Source organism: Mytilus trossulus, chromosome 14 (assembly GCF_036588685.1).
Source record: "Mytilus trossulus isolate FHL-02 chromosome 14, PNRI_Mtr1.1.1.hap1, whole genome shotgun sequence".
Lineage (NCBI taxonomy): Eukaryota > Metazoa > Mollusca > Bivalvia > Mytilida > Mytilidae > Mytilus > Mytilus trossulus.
The window spans coordinates 9527564-9543956 of NC_086386.1; the positions used below are offsets into that span (position 1 = coordinate 9527564).

Sequence of the window (16393 nt, forward strand, 5' to 3'; positions counted from 1 at the left end):
ATTTTGGACTTAAAAACATGTTTGTTGAAATTGAATAATATAAAACAATAAAAAAAAGTTCGAGAAGCTATTTACTTGTTTATTTGAACTTTGTACCATTTGCATACGTCACGATTGTGACGTATTAAACATGGTTGTGTATTTAGTCATTGCGCACTCGTGTAAAAAATCATAAAATAAAAGCTTTCAAATAGTCGTGATTGTGATCAAATTAAACAGTAGTGTTCTTCAGTTATATAGTTGATAATTTCGATATTTTAATGTAATTTGTACTGAAAGACACGGCAATATTTGCAGTTTATAACTTGATTTGGAATTTTGCCATTTAACAAACAACGTCCAAGGTCAAGATTCCTTATAAGGAAGAACTCCGCCTTACTACTTTTTGATTGGTTGAGTAAATGTGATAATACTTGAATCAGACTATTGATCCCTTCATTCATAAAACTGCGAAGGAATACGTAACAGTGATATATTCTGAGGATTTATTCCAACATTTTAAAATACAATACATTATACAGTGTTTTTTATTTGATTTAGATATATTGGAAAATATTTACAATTTTGGTGTTACTCCGATGGCTACAGTGGACTTAGATTTGACAGGGCAACAAGAATTTTTTGATGATCAGATCGTACCAGACCAAGACGACTGTTTCTTACCGCCAAGCGATATAGTCCCACCACCTCAATTTAATGTAAGTTAAAGTCTTTTATTTATTTGTGAATTTAATTATTTATTTATTTTATTTTTTTATTTTTTTCAAATCACACATATTCAACAATCAGTTGTACGTATGTTAATTGCTATATACTTTAGTTGTGAATAAGCAACGCAGAAGGGAAATATAGATACTATGTTTACAGTGAACAGGCTAGTGACATGAATGTGTTAATATTTAGCGACATTTTTGACTTAAGTTGGTAACTTTAAGTCGCAATTTCCTCTTATGATAACCGATCTTTACAGTACATGTGACAGGTCACACCATTCACCATGATTACACTGTAAATTTTATCATTAATAAACCGTAAAGATAAAATACCTTTCGAAAAATAAATTGCTTAAAGCAGTCATATGATAACGATATGGAATACACATATTTGAAATACCAAGCAACGCTTGGTTAACCAAGAAAAGGATCAATACTAGTTATTCTGAAATAAAACCTCGTATAATATGTTTAGTGTCATATTACTGTTTACAGCTTATTCTAACAAATTTCTATATTTTACACATGACGAATTACGCACCGAACTAATTTCCATTGACAATTTATTGTGACCTTACCATTCATAACTTGTTTTTACACTAGATTCATTCATAAATTCGTCGCGGTAGTCTGCGCGTAGGCGTACAACTATGTATTGATTAACTTCAAACCGAGAAACGAGTTTCATCAGATTTTATCTCGTAAAGATAGCTGAAATATATAATCTCACATTGGAAAAACCGTCTTTTAAACCATTACAAAGTGTATATTGCCTGAACAATATCACGTGGATTTTGATTTCTTATTGATTTTTCACGTATACTTGCGTGAATAAATAAACCATAGATTTTTAAACCAATGAATAACGTATCAATATCTTTTCTGTAATAGTATTTTTAAATCCTTTTAGGCAAAAGATCTGGATAACTTTTTTGCATCCTTAGACGGATATTCAGACAAGAAGCCTCGCCGGGAGAGCTCGTCACTTGTGGACGAGTTCTTTCAGGATGACAAGAATGCTCCCGAACTGCTCACCGCAAAACAACGCATGAACATGCTGTATGCAAACAGAGATATGTCGTACATGAAGACAAGTATTCTTCAAGGGAAATCTCATGAGAGACGAGAAAGTTCTTCGTTAATCGACGACTACTTCGGCCAATCACCACTGAAAAAGACCAAATTAAACAACGCACACGACGGTACTCTAGGTAGTAAACCAGAAGGTAGTTATTTTGATATGACTGCGACAGTGATGGGAGGAAACGGAATAATGTCTCAGTTTCCGACTCTTTCTGAACATTGTTTACCGGACCAATCTAAGAAAACAGTTGATTCTCTATGGGAGGATATAAGAGACAGTATTGACATTGAAAATTATTCCGAATCGGACAGCGGCAGCGAGTGTGATTTACAACGGGTTAAAATTGAACAGCCAGACCCATCGTACAAATCATCATGCCAGTTTGAAAACGCAAGAAGTTCAAGTTATGAAAATTTGACTATTAAGCCAGAACCGTTGACGTCAAGTTGTTCAATTGACAGGTCAATGAATAGCCCTGTAAATTCTAGACCAAACAGTCTTCAAGTTTCTCGTCAACAAAACATTGTGATGACTTCTCCCGTATCTGGCGTTCAGTATGTTCCACAAGCAAGCTTAAATAAAAGTTTGACAACAGCTAAATCCTATACTCCAACTCAGACCCCACCACACTGTGTTCCAGTGTTTTTACCGCCAACTCCTCCAAACTCACAGCCCGGCAGTCCTAGTCAAGAACAGTCTCTCAGAAGAACACCACCACCGCCGTATCCAGGATTCGTTAGACCACAGTCTCGTACACCTATGACGTCAATGCCATTAGCCTTTACCCCCATTCCACTCTCAATGTCAACAAGAGACGACGACAAGCCACGTAAATATCAACAGACTCACCCTGGATGTTCTACTATCAAATATAACAGAAAAAACAACCCAGAGTTAGAGAAAAGAAGAATCCATTTCTGTGAATTCCCAGGTAAATTTTATTCACATCAAATTAAACGTTTGAATTACATTTTATTTGCTAGAGGAGAAAAAAGTGTTTTTATCCATTTACTATTATCGTATATCAATAAAGAAAACATCATATGACGATAGCCTAGGTGAATAACACCAGATTTTATATTTGTCTAACAGATCAATAACATCGACACACACTGTGTTGGAAACCTTTATGTTTGTATATCAAATTAAATAGTACATTTGACAGGAGAAAACTGCCCTCAGGTTTCAATTGAACTCGAAAATTATTGCTTTTGTTTAATATTTTGTGAAAGCTTTTATATTGACAAGTTAGGTTAGTGTTATAGTTTAAAATATTGTAAATAGTTTATTTCCGGTTGACAAACAAATGTTTTATTTTTTTAAATATTACTTTTTCAGGATGTAGAAAAGCTTACACGAAGAGTTCTCATTTAAAGGCCCATCAAAGAATACATACAGGTAAATATACATTTTGGTGAATAAATGGAGTTATTTGTGTATGCATGCACATATCACATGATCAAATCATTTAAAAAAAAAATCTAGAAAAATATTAAGTTCATTTGTATCATTAAGTTGAAAATGCTAATTATTTTGACAGTTCATATTTATTGCCATACACACTTATTAAAACGTTCTTTACTGTGGAGTTAATCTAAATTGTTGATTACCTAAAAACCTACATGTACTTAACTAGAGTCTTATGGTTTTTTATTTTATGATTTCAGGAGAGAAGCCGTATACTTGCCATTTCCCAAGCTGTCAGTGGAGATTTGCTCGGTCAGATGAGTTAACTAGACACATACGAAAACATACGGGTGCTAAACCCTTCAAGTGTAAGGTCTGCGATAGATGTTTCGCCAGATCTGACCACTTGGCTCTCCATATGAAGAGACATGAACCAAAGAAGTGAACCCACCCAGGTTGGCTTTGTCTACATCTTTTTGGTGAAACTAGAGCGAATTAGTTTGCGACTAGCATCTTAACACTGCTCATACTCATTTGACAACAGACTTGTTTGAAAGCCGTCAGTTTGTCGAACTACTGCATGCTACTTTTGGTGCAAAGGTTGAGAAAGCGGAAAGGACTATCATTTTTAGTCAGACGTTTTACCGTGAAACGTCATTCCATTGGCCAGTATTTGAACAGCGAACGATTGTGGGGTGTGAACTTAATTGTTAGTTGTCCTGATAGGACGTTTAGTCAAGACATTTTTAAAGACTCGTTTCAAGTTAGGGTCTATGTTAGAAGGTTGACTTGATTTAATATTTTATTTGTTGTTGATCTCATGTGATATTGTTATTGTTATTTTCAGCTGCTCTATAGTATTTCACTTTTTTAAATATGTATAGTTGGGGTTTTTTTTTTTGCAAGTCTGACATTTTGTCAATTTTGACTGCCTGCACTGGTGCCAAGTTGAAATAATGAAGATCATCATATCATGTTTACTTAAAGAAATCCAAACAAACAATTTGACACAAACGATTTTTAATGTCAGACAATTCATGTCAATTCCATTTCATATCGCGCTTTCATATCATACGGGTCCTTTTGGACATGAGGTGATTTACATTACCAGTTCCGGTTTGAAAGCGAGACTATTGTGTGAATGAGTGCCCGGATTGAATGAAAGAATGGGAAGTGAGAAGGTTGGTTTGAAAAAAATATGGAACAGTATGGAAGTAGTTTTTGTTGTGATCTATCTTTTTATGTAATGCTCAATCTATAAGGATAGATTTTATTTTCTATTTTTTGTACATGTTTATTATAAATGTGTTACCGTAAAGTTAAAAAGCGGAAATAAATATAATATTGTGATTATTTTTCATCTTTTTTTTACTGCATACACACATGAACAAAGCCTATACATTATACTGTTCCCAGATACACATAAAAGAAAATCAATAATTCACTAAACTGGTGTAATTAATGCCTCTATTGCGAATACATCGAATACAAGAATATCTGGAAATACTAACTATAAGACAGCAGCCTCACAAATATAACTTAATGGACGTTCACATGCCACTGTGTTGAATCTGACGATTGGTATCTTCATCTTGGAAGTACTACCTTTTCATCTGACTCAGTATACACTAGTTTTGTAATAACATTGTAGATACATCGTAACATGCAATAAGTCAAACTAACTCCAGAACAGAAAAAAGCCAAAATACATGTGTTATTTGCTCAACAATAGTCACTAGAGATCAATCAACTAAATATATGTTAACTTTAAAATAAGATAACACAGACAAGAAATAATTTGGGAATAAAATCAGACGATATCAAAGTTGGCCAAAGTGGACCATTTGCTAAATTATCAAAATATAACTAGAGAAAATCAGTCCACTGACAATACAGATTATTCCTCAATAATATTCAGTTTTTACCAACAACTGCCGCTAAAATAAAAAAAGAACGAAGAAAAACATCATATACAAATTGAGCTGGGGATGATGCTTATTTGCTTAACAGCATGGGTGACAAGTACTTGAGCGAAGAGCTTTTATCTAAAACTCATTGAAAAAATCTCTCAAGAATGTGCTTCCGTCCTCTAAGAACAAATACCAACAAAAAATGATTGAGAAACATCAATACAACAATGTACTTTGCTGGTGTTATATTCTTAACAAAGAGGAAGGGATTAGTTTCTCTGAATTAGATTCACACTTGCATCAATTTCATCGAAAAGAGCTATTAAATCTATACTAGAAACTACACAGTTGGACAGCTCAGCTTCCTATGAGATTTACATGTAGCAATACACGTCATATTTATATCGATGTCAAGTTTTGATAATTATTGATAAAAATACTTTTAAGGACATTCTTATAAAAAAAATCTAAATTTTATAGGAAGTAAATCTATGCATTCGCGTTTTCAGATACAAATTAACTATTTTGGTCATGATCTAGTACAGAAATATATGTCCTTGATTTCGTTTGAATGAATATGATATATTTTTTTCGCAAATCATTTAGATAGACACGTTCACATTCTACAAGGTTTTATTAAACTTATGGCTAGCCTGAGACCAGTAGCAGATCCAGGGGGAGGGTTCCGGTGTTGGAACCCCCCTTTTTTGGGACGATCAATGCATTTGAATGGGAACGTGTGGTTGAATCCCCCTTTTTATCCTAGGTTAGAACCCCTCCCCCCCACTTTTTAAATGGCTGGAGACGTTCAAACTCAAAAAAATTGCATTATGTTATAGTGAGTGAAAAGAATTAAGGGGGGTTAGAGACAGTAAACGAATTGAGGGTTATTGGAGGCAGTAAACTGGACTGTGGTGATTGTCACAGACCCAATGGATGTCATTGACTTAGTCTTATAACAATAGATAGAATATCTATGTTGAAATCTAAGAAATCATTGTGTTGACGCTAACTTTATTTTGATATATAAAGTTATCAAAATACCAATATGTTATTAGTTAGTATACATATATAATACTATTAGGCTTAGGACCTTCACATCAAATTCCAGTTATAAATACACGATGACCAGTATAACTGCGCATACATTTCACTTTATTAAACCAATAATCATCTTTCTGTCCTAACAAAGCACGACTTATCGTCTAAAAATATAGTGTTATAAAAGCCAAATAACGTTGGTTTTTTTTCCGAGTTTTCAAACAGTGGTTATCGATAAGATCAAACTGTTTATTTAAATAGGTAAAGGTACTTATAATTTTACCAATACCTTTGAAAAGATCAAGTTTGAACAAATACAATACAAAACAAACAGAGACAACGTGTCGCCAAAAATTAATGATAAGATTTTCTTACACGTTTGTAATATGTATACCATTTTAGAATCTGTAACGAATTTAGTTTCCCTTCCAAATGATTAACATTTGTTTTAACTTTTGCTCAAGGAAACGCAACCATATATAATTTGTTTACATAATTATACAGTGGTGATTAATCGCTTCGAAGAAATGCTACATAAAGACTTTTGATATGAGAGTAGTCAACATTTACTACATTGAAGAGGTTGACAAAAATTAGTAATTTATGAAGTTTTCATAATTAGTAATTTATGAAGTTTTCATAAGTAGAAAATAAAACGAAATACGAAATATTTTATTTAAGAAATGTCAGTTATGAACATAAGGCAATAATAGCATTGATACAACAAAGAATAACAATTATACAATCTCACTAACATTATGATTTTTTGAATAATCAAGTATTATATTAAAATATTAAAGATATAAAAAAGCAAAGTTGACGAAAGAATCAAAATTAAATACAGTGCTAACTGTATAAGTAATGATGTGGACACAAAAATGGTTAAAATTTTCTTTGTTTTTCAGACAAAAGTTAGAGATATAGAGCTGGTATTATCAGATCACATGATCTGAAGGTTTAACGAAGGTAAACTAATTTTTACACTTGGGGAAAACCAGGTATGTCACTGACCGAGAAATATTTCCATTCACAAAAAATCTAAATAAACCCTTTAAAGCGGAACTACAAAGTAAGCAGACCTGAACATTTGACTTAAAACAATAGTTGTAACGGACAGCATCAATCATACTTGTTTAAACTTCAATACACATATAACTAACAACTATCATCCCGGGAAACTGTTTTAAAGTTAAAACACTGCTTAAAAGACAAATGGGGCATAAGAATAAAGATAAGGGGACACGGGATAATCATTTTCCACATCCGACTTTTTTAAAGAAAATTCGTCAATTCCTACTATTTTACTTCAATTTTACCCCTTAAATCCCACATCTTAATTTTTCTACCCCCTATATCCCACTTCCCAAAAGCGTGTCACCCCTCTTAGTTCGTCTCTCAAAGAAGCCCTTGATATATTCCGTGTTAGCTTGTCGTCTCGTTCAATATATGGTTCATTTCACTTTAAAATCTTGCAAGAAAATTGCTAATAAATGAAAAGGACTTTAGTACATGAAATTATTTGCCTGTTATATACTCGGTTATATACAAGTATTTGGACGTTAAACAATTATAAATCTCATATTAAAATGGTTACAATTATAATATAACAAGTTAAGTGTTTCTTTTGATATAAGACTTTTCACTCGGCACGATATAGCAGCGATGATAAACCATGTATTATTATCTCTCTGTGCACTGAATGCACTGTGTATCGCATTCCAGTATTACGAAATATAATTATTTTGACTCAGAAAAAACATCGCTTGTTGCAGAGAAATCCTCCATCAGTCGTTCTACCCGCCCACACACGTATCGTATCATGTTATTCTGATATACTTAACTACTGAACAAACAAATACTTCAACATGATAGGGTTGTAATATGGACGAAATCTTGTGAAATCTTTATTAATAAATCTTAACCGACCTTCGATATTGTTCAGTAGGAGGCGTAAACTCCACTTCCGTTTCGTGGGAATTTGTGAATTCATTCATAAAATTTTACTATAATTTACTACACAAGTGCGATCAAAATACTTTAAATGCATATTTACAATGTAAATATTCTATTCTTCAGTATTGTTTTCTCTTCCCGTCCCATTTCTTTGATTGAAAGAAATCAGTTTTGGTAAACCGTGTTTGTTCAAAAATACTTCCGAAACTGGAAATTCCTACAAAATTGAGCATCTGGTTCAAACTTCCGCCTGTACTTTTATTTTACACGATTTAAAGTACTTCAATGAAAATTATACAGTTAATTTATTTTGACGAATTCTTCAGTTGCTCATAGATTCCCGAACACCTGTCCAACAATATGAATATTTATTATTCCAATCAAGGACTAAACACGACAACAGACTCATTCTGTATAAACAGTGTGACAATGATATTAGAAGATTTGGTATAAGAGCCAATCAGACAACTCTCCATCCAAGTCAAAATTTGTCATAAAAAGTAAACCATACGCCAAAGTACGACCTTCAACACGGAGCATTGGCCCACACTTAACAGCAAGCTATAAAGGGCACAAACATGACTAGTGTAAAACCATTCAAACGGGAAAACCAAGTCTGCATGTCCACATAGGAGTAGATGATATGAATGAAATAAATGATTTAATTCTTTAAATGAGTTGATTGTTAACCATTACATTCAAATACATTGAGTAGATAAAAAGCCGTTTTATTTGTAAGCTAATTTGTTTGAAGATAATATGAAATACTATGATACTAGTATCTCACCGGAATGACAGATTTGAAGACCAATCCAAAGAGAACACAATACAGAAAGAACAAATATGACGTGTACCAACCAATAAAAAAAACCTGAATAACAAGCTCCATGCGCGAAAACAGAACGTAGTGGAAACATATTTTGTGAGCACCTTACCCCTCCCCTCTTCCATTATCTGGTAAAGTGTGGAAACAGTTCAACATAATAAATAAAAACTGTAAAACAATCAGTTTGAATGATCGATTTATCCGCTAGACACGAAGCAAAATAGAAAAAAAATATAACAAAACTACAAAAATCATGAAGTGATCTGAGAATTTTTGCAGTTACTAAAAATAGTTTGTTCTTAAAACAAAATGATGTTTTCCCGTACTAAGATATCAATCCGTACATATCCAACGGATTTAGTGTAAATGTGTCATAAACATTATGAGAACATATACATCTTAAAATATGTTATTTTATATCTGAAATATTTGCTTATATATTCACAAAATTATTGTCTTGTTTATATTCCAAAAATTATATGAAAAATCATATAAAAGTAAGACGATGTAGTAAAAGACAATTTAACACTTCTCTACCAGGAGACCAAATGACAAAAAAATTAACAACTATAGGCGACCTTACCGCCTTCAACATAGAGTAAAACATATACTGCATAGTCAGCTATATTGAAGGACCCGAAATCACAAATGTAACAGTTCAAACGAGAAAACTAACAGCCTGATTCGTGTACAAAACAATAAACAAAACAAACTGTGACATATTACGAATACAAAGAAACCATTGACAACCATCGATTTACAGGCTCCTGACTTGGGACAGGCACAAACAGAATAGCGTGTTGAACTTATTTGAAGACACAAATACTTTCCATACATTGAACAGTGGTGTAACAGTTCAACATATATTAAGAGCAAATTATAATCTATTAAAATCAATTGAAAGAGGGCTAAGGGACGACATCAAAAGTTCAATGAAGGATAACAAACTGAATTCACATAGTTTTTTCACTGACCCCCCCCCCCCCCCCCCCCCTTCCCTCTTAACTTAATTTGGGAAAAATTGATTGACCAATAGGGATATATGTAAAATCGATTTTAGATTAACAAAACTTGCAGCAATGTTGACCCTTTACCCCCAAACTATTTGATTTAAGTTTTTTTTTTTTTTTTTATCCTACATCGATCTTTTGATGTCTTCCCCAACTCATCATGAGATGGGTACATCTAACAAGCACATGAGTGGACGTGGAAGGGTACTTATACATCCCACAACAAAAAGACAATAAGTACATGCAGATCTGAGAGTATATACATTTTTTTGTACTCGTGGTTACTGACAGCTATTTCAAATCCAATATTAATAACTAATAAACAAAATCATGCATGCAGAAGACAGTTAGTTATGTGTGATTTAAAAATTTAAAAATTATAACTATTGTTAACGGTTGATAATTTTGGTTCCATGTACTAATACAAGTAATGTATGAACATACTTGTTGTACATTGCCCACAGTTATAAAACATGTTAATTATGAAATACCTGTAATTATTTCTACATGGTGGCCATAATTAAATCATTTTGTGGTAAAAAATCCATATCTTTGGATAAGAAAGTCATATAAAAAGACCAATGTTGTCAGTAAAGTAATTATTTGTCAATTAATGTCATTTTCCTGTCATCAATACTAACAGGACGACCCATTAACTAACGTAACCGTCCAAAACAACTGAAAACCGACAAGACTCAATGTCAAATAGTGTACGTTTGATTTATATGTCGGGGTCTCTTGTCCGGGTCATTTTGTACATTTAAAAAATGTGTACTAACAGCAGACATGACGAAAACATCAGACAATATGAAATTCTAAGAATTGTATTTCCAATTCAGTGTATGCATAGAAGTAGCAATTAATCACATAAGAAAACAGATTACAGATTTTCTTTAAAAAAACAACTAACGAAATAGGAACGACATTCTTCACACGGAAAAGTCTGCGCTTTAGATTTGTCGGATAACTGTTTTTCGGCATTGATGTAATGAATTGTGCGAATACTTCGAAAATGTTTAACAGTTCAGAAGAAAAATGAAGCTCACAAGCTGTTCTCGATTTTCTGTATACAGTTATAGTGTTCGGAAAAATGAAAGAAACTGACACTTTGTTTCAAATGTAAGAAAGAATTTCAAAACCATGCCTTCTCCAAAAACCACGAAACTCATACGAAAATAATGTCACAGTGAGAGAAAATGGCCTAGGAAAACTGCAATCAATTCATTGTTGGGCTAAATGCTGGTCTATTATAAATGAGTATAACACTGTTTTCTTATATCTTTAATTGACATCAGAAATGATGGAGATCTGAAACAATAAATCAAATAATTAATAACAATCATAAGGGTATTCCTCTATCCCCCCACAAGTCATTGGTATGTCCATTTGAAATATAACGATGACTGATGAATAGTAGATCTCTCTTTTGATCTAGTGTATAAAACAAAGTGTTTATATGAAATGTATTGTTCAAACTAATGTTCGTAATCTTGGAGCCATAACGGTTCTTTTCTTTGACGACTGGAATGTCTGATTGGAGTTGAAGCTTCTTTAGGCGGCGAAGGATTAGTTTGTGTCAAACCCAACGGAGTGCTTTGTGAAATGGGCGTTTTCAGACCCTCTGTTGCTGTTGGCACGTTTGGTAGTTGTGAATGATTCAACGCAATATCTGTAGGTTGTGACTCATTTTGACAAGAGTCTCGATCCTCGTAATTCTGGTCATCTGGCGAAGTAGACAAGTCTTCAGTGAGAACATTCTTTTCTGCACAGGGAGCAGTAGAGAGCTTTGTTTTTCCCTTAGGAGATGATTCATGTATCACTGGCTTTATTTGTTTTGCTATTAATTTCAAATCAGTGTCAATTGATATCCTTTCTGGGTATTTGTTCACTGGTTCGTATTTCCGAATAAATTTTCTGTTGCGAAGGGTAACTCTACCCGATCCATCAACCCGTATTACATATTGGTCAAATTGTCTTACTTCAATAACTTGTCCTGTTTTGTCCCATTTCAATGGATTCGCACCAATCTGGTTCTGGATTCGGACATGGTCACCAATAGTCAATGGAGGTAGTTGTTTTGTGTGTTCGGAAAGTTTTTCTGCTACTTTCATGTGTCTATGCCTTAAAGCCTCCTCGCGTTTCGATAAAGTGTCACGCCATGTGTCATGCGGTTTATACCGACCAGGAAGAATTGGAATGAAATCACGAATAGGGCGTCCAAATACACACATAGCTGGTGATAATCTTGTGTCTCTATCAGGTGTATTGCGATATTGTAGGATTGCTCGCTGTAAAGAATCTGTTTCAAGTTCACCGTTTGGTCCAGTGTTATCAGTGATTAAGCGTTTGACTGTTTTTACGCCAACTTCAGCCCTGCAATTGCTATGCGGAAAAGCAACAGATGAAAGGCGATGATGCACTCCCCATACTTTAAGGAATTGTCTTGTTGTAGAGGCAGTAAATTCTGGTCCTCCGTCTGAAGATAATTCATCGGGTATTCCGTAAGTAACAAATGTTCTTCGTAGACAGTCAATTAGACCTTGTGCACCATTATGGGCCCTCTCAATGATTGGCCAGTTAGAATATCTGTCTACGACCACCAGGTAATTGACGCCTTTATAATGGAAGAAATCAGCGCACAAACACTGGAAAGGATAATCTGGGTACACAGGTGGAGTTGGTGGAGCACATGGTTGTGATGGTGCCATTCGGTTGCATTGGGAACACTCATTGCGTAGAGTAGTGATATCTGGGGTTATTCCAGGCCAAAAGACTGACGAATCTGCTCTTGACATCATTGATGTTATACCTTGGTGTGCTGAGTGGAGTACTGTCAAGACATTTTTGCGGAGTGCAGGAGGAATTACGATGCGATCCTTATACATGACTACACCATCTACTGTGTAGAGGTCTTCTCGAAATTGGAAGAATTCACGAAGTTCAGTAGGCATTTCATGACGGAACTCAGGCATTCCATTCTCGATTATTTCTACCAATTTAACCATATCATCGTCACTGTTGGTAGCAACACGTACCATGTTCCAAGTGATTGATTGTAAGGTGTTTATTGATGAAGCTGCGGCAAGTTGAAGTTCTTCGTCTGAACATACATCACAACAATCATCTTTCATGATTGATGACAAGAAATTGTGTTGAATAGCATGAAAAGACAAGTAATCGAATTGGTTGCTGTCTTCTGTAATCAATGCTATGTCGTCAATTAACTTGAGTTCCTCTGAATTATTTCCTGTTGGGTTCCGCGAAACGGCATCTGCAGCACGATGTTTTGCTCCTGGGACATGCATCATTTTGAACTTGTAACGCAGTGTTTTTTCCTTGAGGTTTCGTAGCCTGGTGTTTGAAATCTGATCAAGTGATCTGTCACCAAAAATTTTGAGTAGCGGTTTGTGATCTACGGCAATAATAAGTTCTTCACAACCAAGAACGAAATACCTGGCTTTATCTAGTGCGTCAACAACAGCTAAAGCTTCACCCTCTACGGGAGCATACCGTGATTCAGCACCATGAGTGAAGCGACTGCCTACCAGTGTTATTTTCCAACCCTCGTTACAACAGAATGGTAGAATCTTTTGGCAATTGCAATGTTTTTGGAATAACCAGAATCCAAGTCCGGACTTTGACCAGTCAGTTGCTAAGCAAGTCGGTTTGGATTTATCAAATATGCGTACTCCTTCCTCGATTTCGCTTATAATTACTGTCTTTGTTTCTTGAAAGATAGTTTCCAGCTGATTATCCCAGAAAAATGGCGTACCAGGTTTGATTAATTGACGAAATGGTTTTAAGCGATCGGCCATACTAAATGCATACGAAACCTGATTGACAAGGCCAAACCACGATCGAACGTCTGTTATGTTCTTCGGTGTAGGGAAATCCAAAATTGCTTGCAGGTATCTTTTACAAGGGCGCACACTGTCGTTTGTTATTTCAAATCCAGCAAACTCAACTGTATCTTGAGCAAAGTGGAATTTTTCTGGGTTCAAAGTTATTCCATGTTTTCCACAAAGCTCCAACCAATTACAAGCTTGAACGAAACTTTCCTCAATATCATCAGACCACAGAAGAGTATCGTCGACACATTTAGTCTTGTGTGGCACATCGGCCACGATCTCGTCGAATCTTCTTGTGTAACCATCACCTGATGCAATGTATCCTTGAGGAGCAGTCTTGTATCTGTATCTTCCCCACGGAGTGATAAAGGTGGTAAGATGTCGGTCTTCGTCTCTGATAGGTACACTATGGTAACCGTTCCAAGCGTCAAATACAGTCTTTTTCTTGCCTCGAGGGACTGATCTTGCCTGATGGAAAGGAGATTGTGTATGATGAGTTTCCCTTATTGCATGGGCGTTGAGAGCTTGAAAATCTACTGTGCGTCTCGATTTTCCATTCTTTTTAGAACATATAACCATACGATGACACCATGTTACAGGTTCGCCGACTGGAACGGGCTCTATAACACCAAGCCTGACGTCTTGATCCAATGAAGCTTTCACGTCATCTTGCCAGTGTAAGGGAACTGGAACAGGAGTATGACATGCAACTGGCGTTGCTTCAGGGTCAATCATAAGTTTCAAAGGTGGACCTTCCATAAGAGGTAGTGGTTGGTGTTCACAAGTATTAAAAGTGCTTGACTTGTAGTGTTCAAGTAAAAAGTTTTGGAGTTTTGGTACATTCTCCTCTGTGGGTGGGAACGGAAGTGTCGCTGGTATCGGAGGAGGTGTTTGCCTCTTAGGACAGTTGCAATCAATGTGTGGTGTGGACCTGTTCACAACGTTTATCAGTGCGGAGGTATCACCAATAGTAGGAAAGTTCTCTGATATTATACCAAGTGTAATGCAAGCTTCTTTGCTGAGAAAGAATTTGTCTGAGCTGTCTGTGATGTACACAATTTGTCTTGTTTCTAGCTCGTTCTTATCTTGGTCTTTTCCTGATAGTCTGAGAATGATGGCCCCAAGTATAACTATTCCTTTATTATTAGCGGCATGCATCTGCATATTTACCGGTATTAGGTCACGTTTTGTTAGTCCAATTTTATAAAGCACTTTGATGCCAGCAAGACAACTTTGACAACCAGTGTCAGCCATTGCAGGGACGACTGTACTTCTCTGTTGAGACACTAAAGAGTTTTGAAAACCAAGCTGCTTGTAATCATCTTCCACAACTTTAACAACTATGTTGATGAACGGCTGGGGTTGTGACGGTCGTTTAATCCATGTGTTATACATTTGCGAGTAAAGATGATGATCCAGTTGGATGGTTCTTTTTCCTAATATGGACACAGTTGCCGCACAAAGAGAATCAAATACAGCACTTTCAGATTCTTCATTTTGTTTCACTTTCGGCTTACTGGTATTACTTCGACATACAGATTCATAATGGTTGTCACGTTCACAGTTTTTGCAAGTGTGTCCGTATGCAGGATATTCTTTCTGCCTAATTTTAGGTGGAGCACTTTTTCCGTTTCCCTTTTTTCCACAGTAACCACATGAATCAACCTTGTTGTTGTCGTACTTTTTTGTGTCTTTGGCCACATTGGCATTTCTTTTTCTACGATATGAACTAGAGGCGGCTTCAGCGCCATGTGAATCAAGAAGACGTGATGCAGAACGCTTACCGGCTTCCTTGGCCTCAACGAATTTGAAGACTTGTTCCAGCGTCATATCCTGATTTTTGTCTCCTAAGAGATCTAACTGAATATCAGGGTCACTTAGCCCACGGGTAAGTACATCACGTAAAATAGCTTCTGTGTAGTCGACATTTTGTTCACATCCTGTACATTGTAATGTGAATTTACAAACGCTGGCTTGGCCTCTGAGTCTGGCTCCAAATGAACGAACTGTCTCGTCGCGATCCTGTGTCATGCCATGGAGAGAAACACGTGCTACCATAGTGTTTTCTTCTCTCACTGCCAGAGTTCGCATGGCTGCAAGTACTTCTTGTTCAGATTTGTCAACTAGTGATCCACCAGCAGATCTTGTAATGTCTCGTCGCAAAGTTTCATCACAACATTCAAGTAGCTGAATAACAAGGTCTTTTCCACTGACCTTAGTTGCTTGTATGTAATCTTTCCATCGAGAGACAAAGTATGTCCAATCTTCACTGGAACCAGCTGATGCAACAGTTGGACGTTTCACTTTTTCTACTTTTGCTGAGACAATGGCGCCAGCGGATGCGGAGTGAACTGTTGCATGAGTTGTTAGCAATGCTGCAACCACAACAGCGTCGAGATCATCTGTCTCATATTGGCAATCCGGTACTGGGCACTTCACTGCAGGCATGTTGTAATGTTACGTCAATAGTTCTCAAAAGTGTTGAGTCATCTCCATCATAAATGAGTATAACACTGTTTTCTTATATCTTTAATTGACATCAGAAATGATGGAGATCTGAAACAATAAATCAAATAATTAATAACAATCATAAGGGTATTC

General features: G+C 35.5%; 1 protein-coding gene across 1 annotated transcript; it reads left to right on the plus strand.

Annotated features, from left to right (window-relative positions):
- Positions 1–201: 201 nt before the first annotated feature.
- Positions 202–4554, plus strand: LOC134696244 (Krueppel-like factor 5). Its single transcript, XM_063557928.1, has 4 exons — positions 202–698; positions 1624–2728; positions 3136–3195; positions 3465–4554. Exons 1-4 carry the CDS (start codon positions 579–581, stop codon positions 3647–3649), a joined length of 1470 nt encoding a protein of 489 aa, XP_063413998.1. The 5' UTR covers positions 202–578; the 3' UTR covers positions 3650–4554.
- The last annotated feature ends 11839 nt before the right edge of the window (positions 4555–16393 follow it).